This window comes from Procambarus clarkii, chromosome 91 (genome assembly GCF_040958095.1).
Source record: "Procambarus clarkii isolate CNS0578487 chromosome 91, FALCON_Pclarkii_2.0, whole genome shotgun sequence".
NCBI classification, from domain to species: Eukaryota; Metazoa; Arthropoda; class Malacostraca; order Decapoda; family Cambaridae; genus Procambarus; species Procambarus clarkii.
Genome location: NC_091240.1, coordinates 5,493,668 through 5,521,636, shown reverse-complemented (window position 1 = coordinate 5,521,636; position 27,969 = coordinate 5,493,668). Strand labels below are relative to the sequence as shown.

At 53.1% G+C, this 27,969-nt stretch overlaps 1 protein-coding gene across 4 annotated transcripts in view; it reads left to right on the top strand.

Moving 5' to 3' along the window:
• The window catches only part of LOC123773963 (glycoprotein 3-alpha-L-fucosyltransferase A), a 256,030-nt gene that overhangs the window by 201,201 nt on the left and 26,860 nt on the right, over positions 1–27,969 (top strand). For 3 of the 4 annotated variants that reach the window (XM_069318686.1, XM_045767963.2, XM_045767962.2), the window contains exon 3: positions 3,397–3,417. The exons of the other annotated variant lie outside the window; for it this stretch is intronic. In XM_069318686.1, coding sequence (XP_069174787.1) covers positions 3,397–3,417 — 21 coding nt within the window. The remainder of the gene's footprint in view (positions 1–3,396; positions 3,418–27,969) is intronic. 4 annotated transcript variants of the gene reach the window in all.

Genomic DNA, 27,969 nt, shown 5'->3' with positions numbered 1-27,969 from the left:
CAATGGTTTCATCGAAGACATCATAAGAAGGAAAGTGAAAAACCATGCAACCTCTGAAGAGACAACTAACACAACACCTATACCCCCTATTAGACTATTTTACAGGAACTTCTTTTCCACAGCTCATAAAACGGAGGAAAGGGTCCTGAAAGATATTGTTAATAGAAACGTTATCCCTACAGACAAAAATCAGAGGATACAACTGACGATTTACTATAAAACCAGAAAAACGGCCAGCCTACTCATGAGAAACTCTCCAGACACAAAACAGAACGCTTTAAAAGAGACTAACGTCGTCTATGCCTTCAAATGCCCACTTGGGGACTGTAAGCTCCAAAAAAACCAGTATGTAGGCAAGACAACAACATCTCTTTCTAGGCGTTTAACGATGCATAAGCAACAGGGCTCCATTAAGGAACATATAATCTCTTCCCATAACCAAACCATCGCCAGAGAAATCCTAGTAAACAACACAGAAATCATCGATAGATACAGCGATAGCAGGCGGCTTGACGTTTGCGAGGCACTACACATCAAGAAGTCAACACCAGCAATCAACAGCCAATTATTGCACAACTATATTCTACCCACCTCAAGACTCCGCTCCAATATAGAAGCATCAAGAAATATGGACCAATAGGCTTTCTACAAACACTTCTATTCAATACCCATTGTTTTCTGTTCTGTCTTGTGTTGATACTTTTAATACCCTATTAATATCCCCTGTTCTGTCTTGTGTTAATGCCACATCATCCTTCCCACCTCACTCAAATGTAGATATAATATCAGAGAGACGTAAGTTCTAATCAGTTGTGTATTTGTGAAGTCTTTGAAAATGTAATAAGTTTTACGAAACGCGCCCGTGTCGCGTCAGACTAGAAATAAAAATGAATTTTGGAGAAGTGATTTTTTATTTACCTCCAACAGTGAAGCGTAATGTACGAAAGATTGAGAAAATTCGTGTTAGAATTATTAATCTTACTTTTTCGGTCATATTTAATAATATATATATATATATATATATATATATATATATACATACAACTTTAGAACACTTTCCCACCAGGAGACTCGAACCCTAGCCAGCACAGAAGCCTTCCAGCAACTGGCATAACAGGTACGCCTTAACCCGCTCCACCACCTGCTCAGACCCTTAAAAGAACCCAGACCCTAATATATATATTAGCACATAGAGAATTGGGATTATCGACACCAATCTATAGTTAAACGGGTCTTGTCAGTATGTTCCCGCATATTGGTGTGCCATTTGCATTCTTCGGGTCGCGTGGGAAGGTGACCTGCTGCTCACCATCATCATTGGCTTGATCAAGATTATACCAGGCATTTCTAGCATCCATAGAGCACACAGAAATCACAATAGCGTAATACATCAAATGAACAAATCCACAAGGGTTTGGTTTGTGTCTCGGAGAGGCTGCAGGATCCAGTAAGTTCAGTAGAACTTTTGGTTTCAATTCTTTTTGACCATGTCGTAGCTCAGTCGATAAAGGCAGCGTCTGGGATGCTCTCGGACGTAGGTTCGAATCCTCGTCAAGGCCCTTGTGGATTTGTTCATCCATAAAGCCTTGTGTCAGTTACCGCAGCCTTTGTTTCATGGTCTGGTAAGATGGCGTCTTACTTTAGGCTACTTCTCCCTCTTGCCTTGAGTTGCTGTTGTTCTTAAAGATTCGCTACCTGGAACAAAGTTCCAAGTAGCACGGACTATGGTGAGCCCGTAGTGCCTTTTTTTGCCTTGAGTTGCTGCTGGCTTCCTTAACCGCGCGTGATCCACTTCATATTTTAGCGTGCGCGTGTGTTTGAGTGCGGCGAGGGAGGGGGAGGGGGATGGGGATATATGGAGAAGGGGGTGGACAGGTGTACATGTGGATATGGAAAGAGGGAATCAGGTGTTCCCTTTGTTTACCAGGTGTGCTGTATGTCTGTCAATTGCTGTTTAGTATTCTTTCCTTCACTAAGAAAGTATCGAGCTGTCCTTCCATATCTTTAGTATCAATAGTCAAGATAATATCACCGACTGTCTGTCCTATGTGGCCAACACGTTGAATTCCTCTGGGCCTGACACTCTGCATCTCCACTGCCCGGAATCATTCCGGCTGGAGTCGCTTCCTTGGGAATAAATTCGGTCACATTATAATACAGAAAGAAATTGAATTGAATTGGCTACCCATTAGCACCGGCCTCGTGTTATGGTCTGTTATGCAAGCCCTCGGTGGGGGGGGGGGGGGTTTATATAGGGCAGACTCATCTGTTCATCACAGCCTCGGTGAGTCCTGAGACAACACCATCGCTTTTTTTATTTTACCCATTGGATTTTACCCATTCCTGGCTGTAGTCGAGGTCCCAATGGTCACCTTTGTTAGACTCACCTGAACTTCATCGTATTGAATCATCAATACGATGAAGTCCAGGTGAGTACGATGAATATTTAAGTATTTAAATATTCAGAGTATTTAAAAATATCGAAAATGACCCTATTCTCGTGTCTTCAGTATGTTTTATAAGCATACAGTACGTGTATTAGACGCAATAATTGCCGATTCATGTACCTCCCCCCCCTCCCCCCCTCCCCAACCAACCGCCTCTCACCGGTTCAGAATTTGAGTTTATTCAAATTCGTATGACAGCCATTTTGTTATTTTTATTGTTATTTTGATACAACTTTCAGCATTTCTAACTTCGGAAAACTAGTTTGCTTTTGTTTCTTCAGTCACACCTTCAACACCCGTCTTTCCTACCGGGTGTTTTAGTGTGTAGATAGGACTTCTGAGCATGTGTCAGGTGTGTCAACTCGGTGTGTTGAGCAGGTATATATCAAGGCGGTTTATTATGGTATATTGAGACACACGGGGGGAGGGGCATGGGGGGTGCACCCCCCGTCCACTATTACATTTGATAACGTAATGCCGTGCACCTTGTACCGTTGAGGGGGGGGGAGGGCGACAGGTATCCTAGCCAGGAATTTGTAGCTCCTGCAAGTATGTTCTGATATTAATGAAGAGGCAATACTCTATGATTAATAGTGTGTGTGTGTGTGTGTATAATGAATGATGATAATGTGGTAGTTTGAACTTCATATCTTTTAAAATATGTATGTCATTGTTTATGTTAATATATAACTACAGGAAGGGAGCATCACACAGTTTTTCTCTCTCATGTGACAGAAATTTAACTTTCCTGAACAAATGTTTGAGAGAAAGAATAAAGAGCATAATAGTTTGCTTGGTCACAATACATATACTACCTTATACAGGAGCTGCTCCTTTATTTGCACTTTGTTTTGATAACACTCCTATATTATCACATTAATGTTGTGCTATACCCTCCTACCGTAATGCCTGTGAGGACGCCATGTTGACAAATATTTTACTTTTCTAGGGGACTTCCGAATCAGAAAAGGTAGGAGTTTGAGCAGCGACATCCACTTGTTCCTTGTTAACTAACCCGCCAAGGATGCACTCTTCTTGTAGTGCTCGCCAACTACCCTTCAGAGTAGTTAGAGCTCACGCTATTCAGCTACTAACAAATGTACTCTCGCCACCAGTTAGAGCAGTAGTGCGGCTAGTTGGGCAGTTAGAGGCTTGTGGAGTGCAACTTGTACTGAGGAGAGTTAGTGAGGACGGCCGCAGGTGGAGGGCGCCATGGTGGGATGAGCCCGGTGTTGCCCCCTTCGGCTACGGTTGGTCTCCGTGTGTGGGGCTGTGAAGGGCGCTGCCAGCGGCCCCAGGGGCGCCTCGGCAGGAGCCCTGACCCCCACACCACCTCAGGAGAACTGACCCCCCCACACCACGAGGCAAGGGACGGTAGCCGAGCAGCAGGTAACGCTGGGCCGCCGCCATCATGGTGGCCACCTCTACCGGTCACGTCCTGACGCGACTCTCCAGGAGGCAGACAGCTGATGTTGGTGACGTTGCGCATGCGCTCAAAAAAACTCTCGCTGTTCTGCTTTGTGATTGGTGCTGACATGCCGCATGTACGGGTCTGCTGGCGGTTCCTGCTCTGTGATTGGTGGTGATGGGGGTGACGCATGTACGGGCATCGGGTGGCTTGGCTTACTATTGGTTAAAGGCTCCCTGCGCCCCCACATACTAATGCACGCGCTGCGCCAGGCATCACAGCACATTGGCGGGCGGCGGGGCAGTGAGACGGCCAGGCCGCGCCGCGGGTCCAGGCCGCCCTCCCCACCACCCCCCCACACACTAGTTACCGGGACCAGTCATGCATGCCGGCAACTCTTCTTTAAGAACACTCTGGTCGTAGATATGATGTACTGGGACGCAGTAGTACCCTCTAACATGTTTTTAGTATTGATGGCCAACTGTGCACTGTATGGGTAGTGTGTATGTGTGTGTGCACGGTATTGGGCAGGTTTGCACCGTAACTATTGTTTGAACATTACGTGCACCCGGTTAGTCCCCTCCCCTCGTGCACTGTGTTAGTCCCCTCCCCTAGTGCACCGTGTTAGGTCCCCCCGTGCACCCTGTTAGTCCCCCCCCCCCGTGCACCCTGTTAGTCCCCCCCGTGCACCCTGTTAGTCCCACCTCCGTGCACCCTGTTAGTCCCCCCCCGTGCACCCTGTTAGTCCCCCCCCCCGTGCACCCTGTTAGTCCCCCCCCCGTGCACCCTGTTAGTCCCCCCCCCGTGCACCCTGTTAGTCCCCCCCCCGTGCACCCTGTTAGTCCCCCCCGTGCACCCTGTTAGTCCCCCCTCCGTGCACCCTGTTAGTCCCCCCCGTGCACCTTGTTAGTCCCCTCGTGCACATTGTTAGTCCCCTCGTGCACCTTGTTAGTCCCCCGTGCACCTTGTTAGTCCCCCGTGCACCTTGTTAGTCCACCCGTGCACATTGTTAGTCCGCCCGTGCACCTTGTTAGTCCCCCCGTGCACCTTGTTAGTCCCCCGTGCACCTTGTTAGTCCCCCGTGCACCTTGTTAGTCCCCCGTGCGCCTTGTTAGTCCACCCGTGCACATTGTTAGTCCGTCCGTGCACCTTGTTAGTCCCCTCCCGTCGTGCACCATGTTAGTTCCCCCCGTGCACCTTGTTAGTCCCCGCCCCCCGTGCACCTTGTTAGTCCCCCCGTGCACCTTGTTAGTCCCCCCGTGCACCTTGTTAGTCCCCCCGTGCACCTTGTTAGTCCCCCGTGCACCTTGTTAGTCCCCCCGTGCACCTTGTTAGTCCCCCGTGCACCTTGTTAGTCCCCACGTGCACCTTGTTAGTCCCCCCGTGCACCTTGTTAGTCCCCCCGTGCACCTTGTTAGTCCCCCTGTACATCTTGTTACTCCCCCGTGCACGTTAGTCCCCGTGCACGTTGTTAGTCCCCCGTGCACGTTGTTAGTCCCGCGTGCACGTTGTTAGTCCCGCGTGCACGTTGTTAGTCCCGCGTGCACGTTGTTAGTCCCCCGTGCACGTTGTTAGTACCCCGTGCACCTTGTTAGTTCCCCGTGCACCTTGTTAGTTCCCCGTGCACCTTGTTAGTTCCCCCGTGCACCTTGTTAGTTCCCCCGTGCACCTTGTTAGTCCCCCGTGCACCTTGTTAGTCCCCAGTGCACCTTGTTAGTCCCCAGTGCACCTTGTTAGTCCCCCCGTGCACCTTGTTAGTCCCCCCGTGCACCTTGTTAGTCCCCCTTGCACCTTGATAGTCCCCAGTGCACCTTGTTAGTCCCCCCATGCACCTTGTTAGTCCCCCGTGCACCTTGTTAATCCCCAGTGCACCTTGTTAGTCCCCCCGTGCACCTTGTTAGTCCCCCCGTGCACCTTGTTAGTCCCCCTTGCACCTTGATAGTCCCCAGTGCACCTTGTTAGTCCCCCCATGCACCTTGTTAGTCCCCCGTGCACCTTGTTAATCCCCCCGTGCACCTTGTTTGTCCGCCGGTGCACCTTGTTAGTCCCCCGTGCACCTTGTTAGTCCCCCGTGCACCTTGATAGTCCCCCGTGCACCTTGATAGTCCGCCCGTGCACCTTGTTAGTCCCCCCGTGCACCTTGTTAGTCCCCCCGTGCACCTTGTTAATCCCCCCGTGCACCTTGTTAGTCCGCCGGTGCACCTTGTTAGTCCCCCTTTGCACCTTGTTAGTCCCCCGTGCACCTTGATAGTCCCCTGTGCACCTTGATAGTCCCCCGTGCACCTTGATAGTCCGCCGGTGCACCTTGTTAGTCCCCCGTGCACCTTGTTAGTCCCCCCTCGTAGCCTCGTAGGGGGGGCCTCGTAGCCTGGTGGATAGCGCGCAGGATTCGTAATTCTGTGCCGCGGGTTCGATTCCCGCACGAGGCAGAAACAAATGGGCAAAAGTTTCTTTCACCCTGAATGCCCCTGTTACCTAGCAGTAAATAGGTACCTGGGAGTTAGTCAGCTGGCTTCCTGGGGGTGGAGGCCTGGTCGAGGACCGGGCCGCGGGGACACTAAAGCCCCGAAATCATCTCAAGATAACCTCAAGATAACCCCGTGCACCTTGTTAATCCCCCCGTGCACCTTGTTACTCCCCCGGTGCACCTTGTTAGTCCCCCCGTGCACCTTGTTAATCCCCCCGTGCACCTTGTTAGTCCGCCCGTGCACCTTGTTAGTCCGCCCGTGCACCTTGTTAATCCCCCCGTGCACCTTGTTAGTCCCCCCGTGCACCTTGTTAGTCCCCCGTGCACCTTGTTAGTCCCCCCTTGCACCTTGTTAGTCCCCCCGTGCACCTTGTTAATCCCCCCGTGCACCTTGTTTGTCCGCCGGTGCACCTTGTTAGTCCCCCGTGCACCTTGTTAGTCCCCCGTGCACCTTGATAGTCCCCCGTGCACCTTGATAGTCCGCCCGTGCACCTTGTTAGTCCCCCCGTGCACCTTGTTAATCCCCCCGTGCACCTTGTTAGTCCGCCGGTGCACCTTGTTAGTCCCCCTTTGCACCTTGTTAGTCCCCCGTGCACCTTGATAGTCCCCCGTGCACCTTGATAGTCCCCCGTGCACCTTGATAGTCCGCCGGTGCACCTTGTTAGTCCCCCGTGCACCTTGTTAGTCCCCCCGTGCACCTTGTTAATCCCCCCCGTGCACCTTGTTAGTCCCCCCGTGCACCTTGTTAATCCCCCCCGTGCACCTTGTTACTCCCCCGGTGCACCTTGTTAGTCCCCCCGTGCACCTTGTTAATCCCCCCGTGCACCTTGTTAGTCCGCCCGTGCACCTTGTTAATCCCCCCGTGCACCTTGTTAGTCCGCCCGTGCACCTTGTTAATCCCCCCGTGCACCTTGTTAGTCCGCCCGTGCACCTTGTTAGTCCCCCGTGCACCTTGCTAGTCCCCCCTTGCACCTTGTTAGTCCCCCCGTGCACCTTGTTAGTCCCCCCGTGCACCTTGTTGGTCCGCCCGTGCACCTTGTTAGTCCCCCCGTGCACCTTGTTAGTCCCCCCGTGCACCTTGTTAGTCCCCCCGTGCACCTTGTTAGTCCCCCGTGCACCTTGTTAGTCCCCCCTTGCACCTTGTTAGTCCCCCCGTGCACCTTGTTAGTCCCCCCGTGCACCTTGATAGTCCGCCGGTGCACCTTGTTAGTCCCCCGTGCACCTTGTTAGTCCCCCCGTGCACCTTGTTAGTCCCCCCGTGCACCTTGTTAGTCCCCCCGTGCACCTTGTTAGTCCCCCGTGCACCTTGTTAGTCCCCCCTTGCACCTTGTTAGTCCCCCCGTGCACCTTGTTAGTCCCCCCGTGCACCTTGATAGTCCGCCGGTGCACCTTGTTAGTCCCCCGTGCACCTTGTTAGTCCCCCCGTGCACCTTGTTAATCCCCCCGTGCACCTTGTTACTCCTTCGGTGCACCTTGTTAGTCCCCCCGTGCACCTTGTTAATCCCCCGTGCACCTTGTTAGTCCCTCGTGCACCTTGTTAGTCCCCCGTGCACCTTGTTAGTCCCCCCTTGCACCTTGTTAGTCCCCAGTGCTCCTTGTTAGTCCCCCGTGCATCTTGTTAGTCCCCCGTGCATCTTGTTAGTCCCCCGTGCATCTTGTTAGTCCCCCCGTGCACCTTGTTAGTCCCCAGTGCTCCTTGTTAGTCCCCCGTGCACCTTGTTAGTCCCCCGTGCACTTTTAGTCCACCGGGCACCTTGTTAGTCCCCCGTGCTCCTTGTTAGTCCCCCCGTGCACCTTGTTAGTCCCCCCGTGCACCTTGTTAGTCCCCCCGTGCACCTTGTTAGTCCCCCCCGTGCACCTTGTTAGTCCCCCCCCGTGCACCTTGTTAGTCCCCCCCGTGCACCTTGTTAGTCCCCCGTGCACCTTGTTAGTCCCCCCGTGCACCTTGTTAGTCCCCCCGTGCACCTTGTTAGTCCACCGTGCACCTTGTTAGTCCCCCGTGCACCTTGTTAGTCCCCCCGTGCACCTTGTTAGTCCACCGTGCACCTTGTTAGTCCCCCGTGCACCTTGTTAGTCCCCCGGTGCGCCTTGTTAGTCCACCGTGCACCTTGTTAGTCCCCCTTGCACCTTGTTAGTCCCCCGTGCACCTTGTTAGTCCCCCCGTGCACCTTGTTAGTCCCCCGTGCACCTTGTTAATCCCCCCGTGCACCTTGTTAGTCCCCCGTGCACCTTGTTAGTCCCCCGTGCACCTTGTTAATCCCCCCGTGCACCTTGCTAGTACCCCCGTGCACCTTGCTAGTACCCCCGTGCACCTTGCTAGTACCCCCGTGCACCTTGCTAGTACCCCGTGCACCTTGTTAGTCCGCCCGTACACCTTGTTAGTCCCCCCGTGTACCTTGTTAGTCCCCCCTTGCACCTTGTTAGTCCGTCGTGCACCTTGTTAGTCCGTCGTGCACCTTGTTAGTCCTCCGTGCACTTTATTATTCCCCCGTGCACCTTGTTAGTCCCCAGTGCACCTTGTTAGTCCCCTGTGCACCTTGTTAGTCCCCCGTGCTCCTTGTTAGTCCCCCGTGCACCTTGTTAGTCCCCGTGCACTTTATTAGTCCCCTCGTGCACCTTGTTAGTCCGCCCGTGCACCTTGTTAGTCCGCCCGTGCACCTTGTTAGTCCGCCCGTGCACCTTGTTAGTCCGCCCGTGCACCTTGTTAGTCCGCCCGTGCACCTTGTTAGTCCGCCCGGGCACCTTGTTAGTCCTCTCGTGCACCTTGTTAGTCCGCCCGTGCACCTTGCTAGTACCCCGTGCACCTTGTTAGTCCGCCCGTACACCTTGTTAGTCCCCCGTGCACCTTGTTAGTCCCCCCGTGCACCTTGTTAGTCCCCCCGTGCACCTTGTTAGTCCTCCCGTGCACCTTGTTAGTCCCCGGTGCACCTTGTTACTCCCCCTGTGCACCTTGTTAGTCCCCCCGTGCACCTTGTTAGTCCCCGGTGCACCTTGTTACTCCTCCCGTGCACCTTGTTAGTACCCCCATGCACCTTGTTAGTCCCCCCGTGCACCTTGCTAGTCCCCCCGTGCACCTTGCTAGTCCCCCCGTGCACCTTGCTAGTACCCCCGTGCACCTTGCTAGTACCCCCGTGCACCTTGCTAGTCCCCCCCGTGCACCTTGCTAGTACCCCCGTGCACTTTGTTTGTCCCTCCGCGCACCTTGTTAGTCCCCCGTACACCTTGTTTGTCCCCCGTGCACCTTATTAGTCCCCCGTGCACCTTGTTAGTCCCCCGTGCACCTTGTTAGTTCCCCCGTGCACCTTGTTAGTTCCCCCGTGTACCTTGTTAGTCCCCCTTGCACCTTGTTAGTCCCCCCGTGCACCTTGTTAGTCCCCCGTGCACCTTGTTAGTCCCCCGTGCACCTTGTTAGTCCCCCGTGCACCTTGTTAGTCCCCCCGTGCACCTTGTTAGTCCCCCCGTGCACCTTGTTAGTCCTCCCGTGCACCTTGTTAGTCCCCCCGTGCACCTTGTTAGTTCCCTCGTGCACCTTGTTAGTCCCCCGTGCACCTTGTTAGTTCCCTCGTGCACCTTGTTAGTTCCCTCGTGCACCTTGTTAGTCCCTGGTGCACCTTGTTAGTCCCCCGTGCACCTTGTTAGTTCCCTCGTGCACCTTGTTAGTCCCTGGTGCACCTTGTTAGTCCCCCCGTGCACCTTGTTAGTTCCCTCGTGCACCTTGTTAGTCCCCCGTGTACCTTGTTAGTCCCCCCGTGCACCTTGTTAGTTCCCTCGTGCACCTTGTTAGTCAATGGTGCACCTTGTTAGTTCCCCCGTGCACCTTGTTAGTTCCCCCGTGCATCTTGTTAGTCCCCCGTGCACCTTGTTAGTCTCTGGTGCACCTTGTTAGTCCCCCCGTGCACCTTGTTAGTTCCCTCGTGCACCTTGTTAGTCCCCCCGTGCACCTTGTTAGTTCCCCGTGCACCTTGTTAGTCCCCCCGTGCACCTTGTTAGTCCCTCCGTGCACCTTGTTAGTCCCCCCGTGCACCTTGTTAGTCCTCCCGTGCACCTTGTTAGTCCCCCGTGCACCTTGTTAGTCCCCCGTGCACCTTGTTAGTCCCCCGTGCACCTTGTTAGTTCCCCGTGCACCTTGTTAGTCCCCCCGTGCACCTTGTTAGTCCCCCCGTGCACCTTGTTAGTCCCCCCGTGCACCTTGTTAGTCCCCGGTGCACCTTGTTACTCCCCCGGTGCACCTTGTTACTCCCCCGGTGCACCTTGTTAGTACCCCCGTGCACCTTGCTAGTCCCCCCGTGCACCTTGCTAGTACCCCCGTGCACCTTGTTTGTCCGCCCGCGCGCCTTGTTAGTCCCCGGTGCACCTTGTTAGTCCCCGGTGCACCGTGTTAGTCCCCCTGTGCACCTTGTTAGTCCCCCCCGTGCACCTTGTTATTCCCCCCCCCGTGCACCTTGTTAGTCCCCCCCGTGCACCTTGTTAGTCCCCCGTGCACGTTTTTAGTCCCGTGCACGTTTTTAGTCCCCCTTCGTGCACGTTGTTAGTCCCCCGTACACATTGTTAGTACCTAGTGGACCTTGTTAGTACCCAGTGTACCTTGTTAGTACCCAGTTGACCTTGTTAGTACCCAGTGGACGTTGTTAGTCCCCCGTACACATTGTTAGTACCCAGTGGACCTTGTTAGTACCCAGTTGACCTTGTTAGTACCCAGTGGACGTTGTTAGTACCCAGTGGACGTTGTTAGTACCCAGTGGACCTTGTTAGTACCCAGTGGACCCTATCAGAACCCAGTGGACCCTGTCAGTACCCAGTGGACCCTGTCAGTACCCAGGGGGCCCTGTCAGTACCCAGGGGGCCCTGTCAGTACCCAGTGGACCCTCTCAGTACCCAGTGGACCTTGTTAGTACCCAGTGGACCCTATCAGAACCCAGTGGACCTTGTCAGTACCCAGTGGACCCTGTCAGTACCCAGTGGACCCTGTCAGTACCCAGTGGACCCTGTCAGTACCCAGTGGACCCTGTCAGTACCCAGTGGACCTTGATAGTACCCAGTGGACCTTGTTAGTACCCAGTTGACCTTGTTAGTACCCAGTGGACGTTGTTAGTACCCAGTGGACCTTGTTAGTACCCAGTGGACCCTATCAGAACCCAGTGGACCCTGTCAGTACCCAGTGGACCCTGTCAGTACCCAGTAGACCCTGTCAGTACCCAGTGGGCCCTGTCAGTACCCAGTGGACCCTCTCAGTACCCAGTGGACCTTGTTAGTACCCAGTGGACCCTATCAGAACCCAGTGGACCCTGTCAGTACCCAGTGGACCTTGTCAGTACCCAGTGGACCCTGTCAGTACCCAGTGGACCCTGTCAGTACCCAGTGGGCCCTGTCAGTACCCAGTGGACCCTGTCAGTACCCAGTGGACCCTGTCAGTACCCAGTGGACCTTGTTAGTACCCAGTGGACCCTGTCAGTACCCAGTGGACCCTGTCAGTACCCAGTGGGCCCTGTCAGTACCCAGTGGGCCCTGTCAGTACCCAGTGGGCCCTGTCAGTACCCAGTGGGCCCTGTCAGTACCCAGTGGACCCTGTCAGTACCCAGTGGACCCTGTCAGTACCCAGTGGACCCTGTCAGTACCCAGTGGACCCTGTCAGTACCCAGTGGACCCTGTCAGTACCCAGTGGACCCTGTCAGTACCCAGTGGACCCTGTCAGTACCCAGTGGACCCTGTCAGTACCCAGTGGACCCTGTCAGTACCCAGTGGACCCTGTCAGTACCCAGTGGACCCTGTCAGTACCCAGTGGACCTTGTTAGTACCCAGTGAACCTTGTTAGTACCCAGTGGACCTTGTTAGTACCCAGTGGACCTTGTTATTACCGAGTGGACCTTGTTAGTACCCAGTGGACCTTGTTAGTACCCAGTGGACCTTGTTAGTACCCAGTGGACCTTGTTAGTACCCAGTGGACCTTGTTAGTACCTAGTGGACCTATTTAGTACCCAGTGAACCTTGTTAGTACCCAGTGAACCTTGTTAGTACCCAGTGGACCTTGTTAGTACCCAGTGGACCTTGTTAGTACCCAGTGGACCTTGTTAGTACCCAGTGGACCTTGTTAGTACCCAGTGGACCTTGTTAGTACCCAATGGACCTTGTTAGTACCCAGTGGACCTTGTCAGTACCCAGTGGACCCTGTCAGTACCCAGTAGACCCTGTCAGTACCCAGAGGACCCTGTCAGTACCCAGTGGACCCTGTCAGTACCCAGTGGACCCTGTCAGTACCCAGTGGACCCTGTCAGTACCCAGTGGACCCTGTCAGTACCCAGAGGACCCTGTCAGTACCCAGGGGTCCTTGTTAGTCCCCAGTGGACCCTCTCAGTACCCAGTGGACCCTGTCAGTACCCAGTGGACCCTGTCAGTACCCAGTGGACCCTGTCAGTACCCAGTGGACCTTGTTAGTACCCAGTGGACCTTGTTAGTCCCCAGTGGACCTTGTTAGTCCCCAGTGGACCCTGTCAGTACCCAGTGGACCCTGTCAGTACCCAGAGGACCCTGTCAGTACCCAGGGGTCCTTGTTAGTCCCCTGTGGACCCTGTCAGTACCCAGTGGACCCTGTCAGTACCCAGTGGACCCTGTCAGTACCCAGTGGACCCTGTCAGTACCCAGTGGACCCTGTCAGTACCCAGTGGACCCTGTCAGTACCCAGTGGACCCTGTCAGTACCCAGTGGACCCTGTCAGTACCCAGTGGACCCTGTCAGTACCCAGTGGACCCTGTCAGTACCCAGTGGACCCTGTCAGTACCCAGTGGACCCTGTCAGTACCCAGTGGACCCTGTCAGTACCCAGTGGACCCTCTCAGTACCCAGTGGACCCTGTCAGTACCCAGTGGACCCTGTCAGTACAAAGAGGACCCTGTCAGTACCCAGTGGTCCTTGTTAGTCCCCAGTGGACCCTGTCCGTACCCAGAGGACCTTGTTAGTACCAAGTGGACCTTGTTAGTACCCAGTGAACCTTGTTAGTACCCAGTGAACCTTGTTAGTACCCAGTGAACCTTGTTTGTCCCCAGTGGACCCTCTCAGTACCCAGAGGACCTTGTCAGTACCCAGAGGACCCTGTCAGTACCCAGTGGACCCTGTCAGTACCCAGTGGACCCTGTCAGTACCCAGTGGACCCTGTCAGTACCCAGTGGACCCTGTCAGTACCCAGTGGACCCTCTCAGTACCCAGTGGACCCTCTCGGTACCCAGTGGACCTTGTTAGTACCCAGTGGACCTTGTTAGTACCCAGTGGACCTTGTTAGTCCCCAGTGGTCCTTGTTAGTCCCCAGTGGACCTTGCTAGTACCCAGTGGACCTTGTTAGTACCCAGTGGACCTTGTTAGTACCCAGTGGACCTTGTTAGTACGTAGTACTCATTGTTAGTACCCAGTGGACCCTGTCAGTACCCAGTGGACCTTGTTAGTACGTAGTACTCATTGTTAGTACCCAGTGGACCTTGTTAGTACCCAGTGGACCCTGTTAGTACCCAGTGGACCCTGTTAGTACCCAGTAGACCCTGTTAGTACCCAGTGGACCTTGTTAGTACCCAGTGGACCTTATTAGTACCCAGTGGACCTTGTTAGTACCCAGTGGACCTTGTCAGTACCCAGTGGACCTTGTCAGTACCCATTGGACCTTGTCAGTACCCAGTGGACCTTGTCAGTACCCAGTGGACCTTGTCAGTACCCAGTGGACCTTGTCAGTACCCAGTGGACCTTGTCAGTACCCAGTGGACCTTGTCAGTACCCAGTGGACCTTGTCAGTACCCAGTGGACCTTGTCAGTACCCAGTGGACCTTGTCAGTACCCAGTGGACCCTGTCAGTACCCAGTGGACCCTGTCAGTACCCAGTGGACCTTGTCAGTACCCAGTGGACCCTGTCAGTACCCAGTGGATCATGTCAGTACCCAGTTGACCCTCTTAGTACCCAGTGGACCCTGTTAGTACCCAGTGGACCCTGTTAGTACCCAGTGGACCCTGTTAGTACCCAGTGGACCCTGTCAGTACCCAGTGGACCTTGTCAGTACCCAGTGGACCTTGTCAGTACCCAGTGGATTATGTCAGTACCCAGTGGACTTTGTAAGTACCCAGTGGACCTTGTGAGTACCCAGTGGACCTTGTGAGTACCCAGTGGACCTTGTGAGTACCCAGTGGACCTTGTGAGTACCCAGTGGACCCTGTCAGTACCCAGTGGACCCTGTCAGTACCCAGTGGACCTTGTTAGTACCCAGTGGACCTTGTTAGTACCCAGTGGACCCTCTCAGTACCCAGTGGACATTGTTAGTACCCAGTGGACATTGTTAGTACCCAGTGGACGCTGTCAGTACCCAGTGGACATTGTTAGTACCCAGTGGACTCCGTCAGTACCCAGTGGACCTTGTCAGTACCCAGTGGACCTTGTGAGTACCCAGTGGACCTTGTGAGTACCCAGTGGACCTTGTGAGTACCCAGTGGACCTTGTGTGTACCCAGTGGACCTTGTGAGTACGCAGTGGACCTTGTGAGTACCCAGTGGACCTTGTGAGTACCCAGTGGACCTTGTGAGTACCCAGTGGACCTTGTGAGTACCCAGTGGACCTTGTTAGTACCCAGTGGACCTTGTTAGTACCCAGAAGACCCTGTCAATACCCAGTGGACCTTGTTAGTACCCAGTGGACCTTGTTAGTACCCAGTGGACCCTGTCAATACCCAGTGGACCTTGTTAGTACCCAGTGGACCTTGTTAGTACCCAGTGGACCTTGTTAGTACCCAGTGGACCCTGTTATTCCCCGGTGGACCCTGTTAGTACCCAGTGGACCCTGTCAGTACCCAGTGGACCTTGTCAGTACCCAGTAGACCTTGTCAGTACCCAGTGGACCTTGTCAGTACCCAGTGGACCTTGTCAGTACCCAGTGGACCTTGTTCAGTACCCAGTGGACCTTGTTAATATCCAGTGGACCTTGTTAGTACCCAGTGGACCTTGTTAGTACCCAGTGGACCTTGTTAGTACCCAGTGGACCTTGTTAGTCCCCAGTGGACCTTGTTAGTACCCAGTGGACCTTGTTAGTACGTAGTGGACCTTGTTAATAACCAGTGGACCTTGTTAGTACCCAGTGGACCCTGTCAGTACCCAGTGGACCCTGTCAGTACCCAGTGGACCCTGTCAGTACCGAGTGGACCCTGTCAGTACCCAGTGGACCCTGTCAGTAACCAGTGGACCCTGTCAGTACCCAGTGGACCCTGTCAGTACCCAGTGGACCCTGTCAGTACCCAGTGGACCCTGTCAGTACCCAGTGGACCCTGTCAGTACCCAGTGGACCCTGTCAGTACCCAGTGGACCCTGTCAGTACCCAGTGGACCCTGCCAGTACCCAGTGGACCCTGCCAGTACCCAGTGGACCCTGTCAGTACCCAGTGGACCCTGTCAGTACCCAGTGGACCCTGCCAGTACCCAGTGGGCCCTGTCAGTACCCAGTGGGCCCTGTCAGTACCCAGTGGACCCTGTCAGTACCCAGTGGACCCTGTCAGTACCCAGTGGACCCTGTCAGTACCCAGTGGACCCTGTCAGTACCGAGTGGACCCTGTCAGTACCCAGTGGACCCTGCCAGTACCCAGTGGACCCTGTCAGTACCCAGTGGACCTTGTCAGTACCCAGTGGACCCTGTCAGTACCCAGTGGACCCTTTCAGTACCCAGTGGACTTTGTTAGTGCCCAATGGACCCTGTTAATATCCAGTGGACCCTGTCAGTACCGAGTGGACCTTGTCAGTACCGAGTGGACCCTGTCAGTACCCAGTGGACCCTGTCAGTACCCATTGGACCCTGTTAGTACCCAGTGGACCCTGTTAGTACCCAGTGGACCTTGTTAGTACCCAGTGGACCCTGTCAGTACCCAGTGGACCCTGTCAGTACCCAGTGGACCCTGTTAGTACCCAGTGGACCTTGTTAGTACGTAGTGGACCTTGTTAATATCCAGTGGACCTTGTTAGTACCCAGTGGACCTTGTTAGTACCCAGTGGACCCTGTCAGTACCCAGTGGACCCTGTCAGTACCCAGTGGACCCTGTCAGTACCCAGTGGACCTTGTTAGTACCCAGTGGACCCTGTCAGTACCCAGTGGACCTTGTTAGTACCCAGTGGACCTTGTTAGTACCCAGTGGACCTTGTTAGTACCCAGTAGACCCTGTCAGTACCCAGTGGACCTTGTTAGTACCCAGTGGACCTTGTCAGTACCCATTGGACCTTGTCAGTACCCAGTGGACCTTGTCAGTACCCAGTGGACCTTGTCAGTACCCAGTGGACCTTGTCAGTACCCAGTGGACCTTGTTAGTACCCAGTAGACCTTGTTAGTACCAAATGGATGTTGTTAGTACCCAGTGGACCTTGTCAGTACCCAGTGGACCCTGTCAGTACCCAGTGGACCCTGTCAGTACCCAGTGGACCCTGTTAGTACCCAGTGGACCTTGTCAGTACCCAGTGGACCTTGTCAGTACCCAGTGGACCTTGTTAGTACCCAGTAGACCTTGTTAGTACCCAATGGATGTTGTTAGTACCCAGTGGACTTTGTTAGTACCCAGTGGACCTTGTCAATACCCAGTGGACCTTGTTAGTACCCAGTGGACCTTGTCAGTACCCAGTGGACCTTGTCAGTACCCAGTGGACCTTGTCAGTACCCAGTAGACCTTGTCAGTACCCAGTGGACCTTGTCAGTACCCAGTGGACCTTGTCAGTACACAGTGGATCTTGTCAGTACCCAGTGGACCTTGTCAGTACCCAGTGGACCTTTTCAGTACCCAATGGACCTTGTCAGTACCCAGTGGACCTTGTCAGTAGCCAGTGGACCTTGTTAGTACCCAATGGATGTTGTTAGTACCCAGTGGACCTTGTTAGTTCTCAGTGGACCTTGTTAGTACCCAGTGGACCTTGTTAGCACCCGGTGGACCTTGTCAGTACCCAGTGGACCTTGTTAGTACCCAGTGGACCTTGTTAGTGCCCGGTGGATCTTGTTAGTGCCCGGTGGACCTTGTTAGTACCCAGTGGACCTTGTTAGTGCCCGGTGGACCCTGTTAGTGCCCGGTGGACCCTGTTAGTGCCCGGTGGACCCTGTTAGTACCCAGTGGACCCTGTTAGTACCCAGTGGACCCTGTCAGTACCCAGTGGACCCTGTCAGTACTCAGTGGACCCTGTCAGTACCCAGTGGACCCTGTCAGTACCCAGTGGACCGTCTCAGTACCCAGTGGACCTTGTCAGTACCCAGTGGACCCTGTCAGTACCCAGTGGCCCCTGTCAGTACCCAGTGGACCCTGTCAGTACCCAGTGGACCCTGTCAGTACCCAGTGGACCCTGTCAGTACCCAGTGGACCCTGTCAGTACCCAGTGGACCCTGTCAGTACCCAGTGGACCCTGTCAGTACCCAGTGGACCCTGTCAGTACCCAGTGGACCCTGTCAGTACCCAGTGGACCCTGTCAGTACCCAGTGGACCCTATCAGTGCCCAGTGGACCCAGTTAGTCTTATTTTACCTTGTGTTAACCTTTTGTTCCCTGATGGTTAATGTTGGTAACCTGTGCCCCCTGATTGTCAGTGCCCCGTGCCCCTGATTGTCAGTGCCCCGTGCCCCTAATTCAGTCAGTGCCCCGTGCCCCTGATTGTCAGTGCTCCGTGCCGCTGATTCTGTCAGTGCCCCGTGCCGCTGATTCAGTCAGTGCACCGTGCCGCTGATTCAGTCAGTGCCCCGTGCCCCTGATTGTCAGTGCTCCGTGCCGCTGATTCAGTCAGTGCCCCGTGCCGCTGATTCAGTCAGTGCACCGTGCCGCTGATTCAGTCAGTGCCCCGTGCCCCTGATTGTCAGTGCTCCGTGCCGCTGATTCAGTCAGTGCCCCGTGCCGCTGATTCAGTCAGTGCCCCGTGCCGCTGATTCAGTCAGTGCCCCGTGCCCCTGATTGTCAGTGCTCCGTGCCGCTGATTCAGTCAGTGCCCCGTGCCGCTGATTCAGTCAGTGCACCGTGCCGCTGATTCAGTCAGTGCCCCGTGCCCCTGATTACATCACGCTCGAGCAAACTAGACAAGAACGCCGAAAGTCGCCATGAACGCGGCTCCCCGACCCGACCCGACCCGACCCGACCCGTCACATAACCAGAGGCCACTCTCGGGGTTACATAAACCGTATATAAGTCGAGTGTTCTGGATTACACAAGCGGGACCTGGTGTTAAATGTGTGTTATATGGGAAGACTAATAATTGTTAACACAGCACATTATGTAAATACGTCAAATAAGAACATATTAACGGCTAGTCGTTCACGCTAAGAGATGCTAATTTGCATTGCTGGACTCACTGTGTTTTCTGTAGCAAATATATATAATTGTAGTATTAAGGACAATATGAGTAGTGGTAATAACTTTACTAATAGAAGTAGACCTAGTAATGACAATAGTAGCAGTTAAGAGTAATAATAATACTAACAATAGCATTAACACAACAGTAGTCACCGTATTAACAATAGTAGTAATAGTAAGTGACATTTAATACCCATTCATTAATGTATAGTTATGTATATATGTTCTATAGTGTGTCCCCGGCTGTGTCCGGGTCTCTCTCCCACTATCCCCTCCCCCCCTTCTCTCTCTACTTCCTTCTCCCAATCTTTCTCCTCTTTCAGCTCTCCCTCTATTCCCCTCTACATAGTCCTGGCTTGCCATCCAGGAGAACAGTGCATACTCAAGATGGGAGCAAACTTGTGCTTCATATAAGGGTTTGCAACCCCTTGCTGTCAAGAAGGCGTGAGATGCATTGTAAAGCTGTACATTTCCTGGATACCTTACTGGGCCGGGCACGTGACGTTTCATGGCCATTAAACAGTCAAACTTCATTCCTGTTGTGTCGACTTCGTCACTGAGCATTAGATTTTTGCCCCGCCTTTGTATGTCTGTCTTGATTTGCAATATCATTCAACTTTGTTGTCAACATTGTGTGTGAATGATTCATGACCCTCGTAGCAGTTGACACTTCCTCTTTTCTCAACTGTAAAGGTTTAGAGTACAGTCATCAGCATAGGCCTAAGGTTCAGGAATGAGGTGTTAACAGATCATGGACACATTCCACAACAAAAAGCCATGTACATTTTCCTCTGGCATACTGGCACCAATTGAGTGACTCTCAGAGTCAACCCAATTGATGACTATTGGATTTCAAGAAGCCATTGTTTTATTAGCTGTAAAATGGAGCCGGAGATAGCTAGAGGTGGTTGTAGCTTTGCTGGTAATCCAGAGTGTGTCAGGACCGACCAGAGGCCCCGGCAGTGCCCAGTGCAGCAGATCTTGGCACTCGCCCAGTAACTGATGCCACTCACTGGACAGATTTACCACATCAGCAAAACAACCTTTTTTACAATGTTAGCGCCAGCAAAATTAGCCGATGATGGTCAAAAATAATGTCATTTATCGAGAGATTATATTTCTGCAGACTTGTTCCCGTAATGGAGAGAGCGACCACTGCACGACTGTGTACAGGGACTACATCTGTCTGTACAGGGACTACATCTGTCTGTCACAATAATGCGGGGCAAACTCCTTGAGATGGGCAGGTTGGGCAAGAGGGGAGGAACCCACAGGTCCGCACGGCTACTTGGCCTCACCTTATCCGGCCCGACTTATTATTAATTAACATCTTTATTGACAAAATTAATTACAATTTTGCCTAATCTGAGGATTTCGATGAAGTCTTATTAAAGTGATGATAATGGTGGTATACACTGTCACACAGGACCTTATCCGGCCCGACTGTCTTGCCTGTGTCAGGGGGTTCAAGGAGGTGGAGGACTTGAACCTCTTTAATAACCGCCTCAGACAAGTTGGACCCAGTTACTGGAGTATGATGTGGAGGTTGTCGGCCGGCATCAGCCGGGGCTTGTATCCTGGCAGCAACATTGTGTGCCAGTAGTTCAGCTTTACTTCTTATTGCTCGTTGTAACAATGTCATCTTCACCGGATTAATGGTGGGACTGTGTCTACACATGATTCAACATTTCCGCTTCCCTCCCCCCTCTTTCTCTTCTCTCCCTAGCCCTCCCCTCTCCCTAGCCCTCCCCTCCCCCTAGCCCTCCCCTCCCCCTAGCCCCCCCTCCCCCTAGCCCCCCCCCCCTCCCCTCCCTCAGTAAAATTGCATATCGAACAAATCACTGAAACTACTAAGTCTACGACACAATATTTCAAATTTCATGATAATCGCACCGAAGGAGGTGGATGGGGGGGGGCGGATTTAATGCTGATATTTCTAAAAGTGTGTCATTGGCGCCAACCCCGACTGGCCTACGAGATCCCCACACCCCACTCTGACCACACCACACATCTAACATGGATCTGATTAAAACAAATCATACAAATCATCAATGAGGGATAATCCTCATGCCTACTTTGAGAATGATGTGATCCCTGGATAAAGTGCTCGGCAAACAGTAGGCAGTAATCTCTTGGTGACCCTGGCGGCCGCAGATGGTACTCTTTACAGCGTATAATTGTCGCAGGTCGCTGCCTTCTGCTGCCTTCTGCTATGTGGCCAGGCAACGGTGCGGGAGGCAGGCCTTCTCACCTTGCACAGCCGGTGACCTGGGAGGGGGTGTGCTGGGAGGGGGTGTGTAGGGAAGGTGTGTGTGGGGGGGGGGGTGTGCAGGGAGGGGGTGTTCAGGGAGGGGGTGTGCAGGGAAGGTGTGTGTGGGGGGGGTGTTCAGGGAGGGGCTGTTCAGGGAGGGGGTGTTCAGGGAGGGGGTGTGCAGGGAGGGGGTGTGCAGGGAAGGTGTGTGTGTGGGGGGGGGGTGTTCAAGGAGGGGGTGTGCAGGGAAGGTGTGTGTGTGGGGGGTGTTCAAGGAGGGGGTGTGCAGGGAGGTGTGTGTGTGGGGGGGTGTTCAGGGAGGGGGTGTGCAGGGAAGGTGTGTGTGTGTGGGGGTGTTCAAGGAGGGGGTGTGCAGGGAAGGTGTGTGTGTGGGGGGGTGTTCAAGGAGGGGGTGTGCAGGGAAGGTGTGTGTGTGGGGGGGTGTTCAAGGAGGGGGTGTGCAGGGAAGGTGTGTGTGTGGGGGGGGTGTTCAGGGAGGGGGTGTGCAGGGAGGGGGTGTGTGTGGGGGTGTGTGCAGGGAGGGGGTGTGCAGGGAAGGTGTGTGTGTGTGGGGGGGGGGGTTGGGATTACGGTCATTCAATACGTATGTTGGGGGGGGGGTGGCCTCACCTCCCCTCCTGCCCGTCTCGGGTGTCTCTCGCCTCCCTCCCTCTTGAAATTAAAACAAGTTCATTGAGGTATAAATACACACAAAGGGACGAGGCAGCACAAGCTGTTCTCACCCCCGTTCAGTACAACGGGGTCTCATTAACCATATTACCGAACATTCTGGATGATACATATATGTACTTCTTCCTTTACACATGGAGTATGATGTCAGACGTGTACACAAATACCTTTATGACTGGGTACATAGCCATAAGTTACAATAGACTTTCAGACAGTTCAACGGAAGGTTACAGTCTTGGTGCAAAATTCTTATCTCTCTCCAGAATATCATCAACCTCTCCGTTGTGACACATCCAGGCTATTTGTTCAGGAACAGTCCTTATATCAGTGTTTCTATATACGTTAATCCACGAGCTGTGAGGAACATAGTGGGTGAGGGTGTGAGACCTTAACTTACCACATAGTTTACACTTGGTGTCATTAACATGTGTTCCATATTCCCAGTAATATGTGTACCCAAGCCTGAGCCACATGTGTTCAGTCACTCCAAGCATTTCTCCTTTTAGCGTAAGTGTAATGTTGGTGTTTTGACTCACACACCTGTAGTGATGCAAGGTTTGGCTTCCCTCATACATTATACCTCTCCTCGCCACTTCTGCCTGTGGCTATGTCTTGTGTTGCTTCTTATTTGTCTCACTGTTGAAACACATTCAGTGTCAACTTGTGGTTTTGATGTGGCACGTTTGGCCAGGTCATCCGCCACCTCGTTGAGCACTAGTCCAACATGAGATGGAATCCACATGAATTCCACTTTGTGATCTTTCAGCTGGATCTCATCCATTTCTTACAATCCTCAACTATGGATTTTAAGATTACATTTCGACAGTTTAATGAATCAAGTGCTCCTCGGCTGTCGACAGATATGAAAACATCTTTTCCATCTTGAGGTAAAAGTGTTAACTGCTCCTAAGAGCTCTTGCTTGGTCTGTAAAATTCTCCAGTCGAGTGTGAGAGATGTAAGACTCCAGCTGGCTTAAATATGTGGTGGAAAGTGAACACACCGCCATTTTGTAGCTCCTCACTTCAGTGCACAGGTCGAGTGCACCGAGGTTAACTTCCTTATTATGAAAGGCAGGAACACCTCGGGTATCTGGAGACGGCGGATGTCATCAGCTGTCGTGTAAGACTACGACGGCCGTCGTGGCCTTATTCATAAGGGAGATACAGCATGTAAAATGTATATTACATTAACTCCAAGAGGTCAACTATCCAGAAATAGTCAAGAGGGAATTTTGGGTGTCTGGTGGCCGGCCGGCCAGGAGGCCTCACACCGGGGAACATCCATACCTGGCCGCCTGCTACACAGCCCAGCTGGCGTTGTCAACACCTCCACAGTTGAAACAAAGAGGGACTATTGTCTCACCCAGTTGAAGTTTGCTTCTACAGAAAAGGGGGGGGGTTAGAAATAGCCTAAGCTACTCTATCCCTTTGAGATGTATTTCTTTCTTGTCTCAATAAACATATTTGAACTTGCTTCTACAGACATTAGAGAGGTGACGTTTCCCGCAGACACGACATCGTGGATCATGTTGACAGCTCCAAGATTTGTGTCCCCATATGTGTGCACAAGTAAGGTCTGTTCACACCTTCCATTAGCAGCGGCTCGAACCTGCGGTGTTCTCCACCTAGGTTGACTCCCCACAGCAGCTCCTGGTGGTAGGTCAGTGTGGATGAGGCAGGGATGAGCCACGTCCGCTGACCGTCACAGTCAGCGGACCGTCCTTGTGTATAGACTGAGCTCAACACCTCAACAAACTGCCCCATAGGCGAGGGAGCAGCAGGCAGGTCTGGACCCCGCCGAGGTTGGGATACAACTGAGTAGTACAACCTTTTGTGTGTCGTTAATACCTGGAGGATTACGTCGCTTGGAGAGTCGACTCTTATTATGCATAATTCAAATACTTCAAAAAGTTGTTCTTGTATTGATCGTTGCCGTAGTTAGGTTGGATTAAGGAAGTGTTCAGTCGTTAGTTCTCGGTAATTACATGGATTGAATAATAAGGAAAGGGGAGAGGGGGGGGGGTTAAGAAGAAGCAGGTGTGATGTTTTGGGTAATGTATACGCGCCTGACAGCTGGGTGGACAGCGCCTCGGATTCGTAGTCCTGAGGTTCCGGGTTCGATCCCCGGTGGAGGCGGAGACAAATGGGCAATATGTTTCTTTCACCCCTGATGCCCCTGTTACCTAGCAGTAAATAGGTACCTGGTAGTTTAGACAGCTGATACGGGCTGCTTCCTGGGGGTGGAGGCCTGGTCGAGGACCGGGCCGGAGGGACACTAACCCCCCGAAATCATCTCAAGATAACCTCTCAAGGTGTATCAGCGGTTGTATCCTGGTGTTGATCAGTGTACACAGACGGCTGGTGACAGGTGTGTACACAGACGGCTGGTGACACCTGTGTACACAGACGGCTGGTGACAGCTGTGTACACAGACGGCTGGGGACAGCTGTGTACACAGACGCCTGGTGACAGCTGTGTACACAGACGGCTGGTGACAGGTGTGTACACAGACGGCTGGTGACAGCTGTGTACACAGACGGCTGGTGACAGCTGTGTACACAGACGGCTGGGGACAGCTGTGTACACAGACGCCTGGTGACAGCTGTGTACACAGACGCCTGGTGACAGCTGTGTACACAGACGGCTGGTGACAGCTGTGTACACAGACGCCTGGTGACAGCTGTGTACACAGACGGCTGGGGACAGCTGTGTACACAGACGGCTCGGGACAGCTGTGTACACAGACGCCTGGTGACAGCTGTGTACACAGACGGCTGGTGACAGCTGTGTACACAGACGGCTGGTGACAGCTGTGTACACAGACGGCTGGGGACAGCTGTGTACACAGACGCCTGGTGACAGCTGTGTACACAGACGGCTGGTGACAGCTGTGTACACAGACGGCTGGTGACAGCTGTGTACACAGACGGCTGGGGACAGATGTTACCAGTCCCCGGAAGGTCCCGCCTATCTTGTGTGTCCCAGGATGTCTCAACCCACACTGACCTTTTCTCCCCAGTGGCCTCGTGAGAGGCTGACCCTAGCTCAGTTGACAAATTAATCTTTGAAGAAGATTACTAACTAACAATCCTGTTCTCGCCACGGGAGGTGTCTTATTCTTCCAAAACAATTGGGAATTATCTAGATACTCGAGCTAGGCTAATTACAATATTCAATAGCACATACATTTTTCTAATGTACATGAATTAACAATCAAGGCTGGCAGGTACATATTTACCACATACGAGATACTTCTTACATATATTCATATTTTTACTGACGTCAAATGCTTCTTTGATAACATACTAGACTTGTTCTTTATTCTCAATTGACGTTAATTTTAACATAAGTACTTAACCACGATTGATTATTCTTACTAATTCTTTAATACCTGAATTATTACACAAGGACATGAGGGGGGGACATGATCACTATATTCAAGATTCTGAAGGGAATTGATAGGGTAGATAAAGACAGGCTATTTAACACAAGGGGCACACGCACAAGGGGACACAGGTGGAAACTGAGTGCCCAAATGAGTCACAGAGATATTAGAAAGAACTTTTTTAGTGTCAGAGTGGTTGACAAATGGAATGCATTAGGAAGTGATGTGGTGGAGGCTGACTCCATACACAGTTTCAAGTGTAGATATGATAGAGCCCAATAGGCTCAGGAATCTGTACACCTGTTGATTGACAGTTGAGAGGCGGGACCAAAGAGCCAGAGCTCAACCCCCGCAAGCACAACTAGGTGAGTGTACACACACACACACACACACACACACACACACACACACACACACACACACACACACACACACACACACACACACACACACACACACTAGGAAGCAGCCTGTAACAGCTGTCTAACTCCCAGGTACCTATTTACTGCTAGATAACAGAGGCAGTCAGGGTGAAAGAAACCTTGCCCATTTGTGTTTGCCTGATCCAGGAATAGAACCCGGCCCACAGAATTAAGAGCCCTGGGCGCTCTCCACTCAGCTACCAGACGCCCTACCAGATTGTGAGCGCGCGTGCGTGCGTTTGTGTGCACGTGTGTGTGTTGGGAAGGCCGAGTGTGGCTCACCTCAGGATGTCCGCTCATTCACGCGGTTATCCCCCCCCCCAGCACCCCCTCCCCCTCCTTCCCCCCTTCACCCCCCTTCACCCCCCTTCACCCCCCTTCACCCGAACTCACGGCTTCAACGCCAAGCAACATCGGCCTTAGCCATTCTGAGAAGCTTCCACAACCTTGGCCCGAACACACAGAGCTACACTTACACAAGGCTCTAGTCCGGCCCCCATCTCTGGTACACTCCAGCAGCAACAACAGCCTGTTGGACCAAGTTATCACAAGCAGAGCCTGGCCTCAGGCCGGGCTCGGGGAGCAGAACAACTCCAGAGACCCTCTCCAGGTATGTTCCAGGTATACCTCTACACACCTTGAAGACAACTAACATGTAACAATTACAAGCAGGACAAACAGGGCGCTAAGAAGAGCTGTCAACCACCGTCCACCATATGACCAGACAAGCCAGGAGCTCCAGGAACCCTTCATCACACAACCACTCAACACCAGACTACACCACCAGGCCACCAGGTGTGGAACACCCTCCCAATGTTAGTGGTGTCCATGGTTCATCACACAACACTCAACACCAGACTACACCACCAGGCCACCAGGTGTGGAACACCCTCCCAATGTTAGTGGTGTCCATGGTTCATCACTCAACCACTCAACACCAGACTACACCACCAGGCCACCAGGTGTGGAACATCCTCCCAATGTTAGTGGTGTCCATGGTTCATCACACAACACTCAACACCAGACTACACCACCAGGCCACCAGGTGTGGAACACCCTCCCAATGTTAGTGGTGTCCATGGTTCATCACACAACACTCAACACCAGACTACACCACCAGGCCACCAGGTGTGGAACACCCTCCCAATGTTAGTGGTGTCCATGGTTCATCACACAACACTCAACACCAGACTACACCACCAGACCACCAGGTGTGGAACACCCTCCCAATGTTAGTGGTGTCCATGGTTCATCACACAACCACTCAACACCAGACTACACCACCAGACCACCAGGTGTGGAACACCCTCCCAATGTTAGAAAACTCAATGCTAGACAGTTTACCTCAAGATGAGACGTCCCACTCCCACAGCTGGTGGTCCAAGAGCTGTGTGGGGGTGTGGCGACAGCTGTGTGGGGGTGTGGCGACAGCTGTGTGGGGGTGTGGCGACAGCTGTGTGTGGGTGTGGCGACAGCTGTGTGTGGGTGTGGCAACAGCTGTATGTGCCCGTGGTGTGGCGACAGCTGTATGTGCCCGTGGTGTGGCGACAGCTGTATGTGCCCGTGGTGTGGCGACAGCTGTATGTGCCCGTGGTGTGGCGACAGCTGTATGTGCCCGTGGTGTGGCGACAGCTGTATGTGCCCGTGGTGTGGCGACAGCTGTATGTGCCCGTGGTGTGGCAACAGCTGTATGTGCCCGTGGTGTGGCAACAGCTGTATGTGCGCGTGGTGTGGCAACAGCTGTATGTGCCCGTGGTGTGGCAACAGCTGTATGTGCCCGTGGTGTGGCGACAGCTGTATGTGCCCGTGGTGTGGCGACAGCTGTATGTGCCCGTGCTGTGGCGACAGCTGTATGTGCCCGTGGTGTGGCAACAGCTGTATGTGCGCGTGGTGTGGCAACAGCTGTATGTGCCCGTGGTGTGGCAACAGCTGTATGTGCCCGTGGTGTGGCAACAGCTGTATGTGCGCGTGGTGTGGCAACAGCTGTATGTGCCCGTGGTGTGGCAACAGCTGTATGTGCCCGTGGTGTGGCAACAGCTGTATGTGCGCGTGGTGTGGCAACAGCTGTATGTGCCCGTGGTGTGGCAACAGCTGTATGTGCGCGTGGTGTGGCAACAGCTGTATGTGCCCGTGGTGTGGCAACAGCTGTATGTGCGCGTGGTGTGGCAATAAGAGGCTGGTATCACCGACGCTGTTATCTTATCAGTTATCATGGTGGGAGCGCAGTCTACCCCCCTCACAACTCACCTACACCTGTACTGTAATTATTAAAGTACCTGACTGAGCAGTACTGTGTAAATTAGGTCAATAATATTCCTGTATTCACCTAGTTGTGCTTGCGGGGGTTGAGCTTTGCTCTTTCGGCCCGCCTCTCACCTGTCAATCAACTGTTTACTAACTACTATTTTTTTTCCACACCCACCCACCCACCCAGGAAGCAGCTCCGTAACAGCTGTCTAACTCCCAGGTACCTATTTACTGCTAGGTAACAGGGGGGGGGGGGGGGGGGGAGGCATTCAGAGTGAAAGAAACTTTGCTCATTTGTTTCTGCCTGGTCCGGGAATCGAACCCGGGCCACA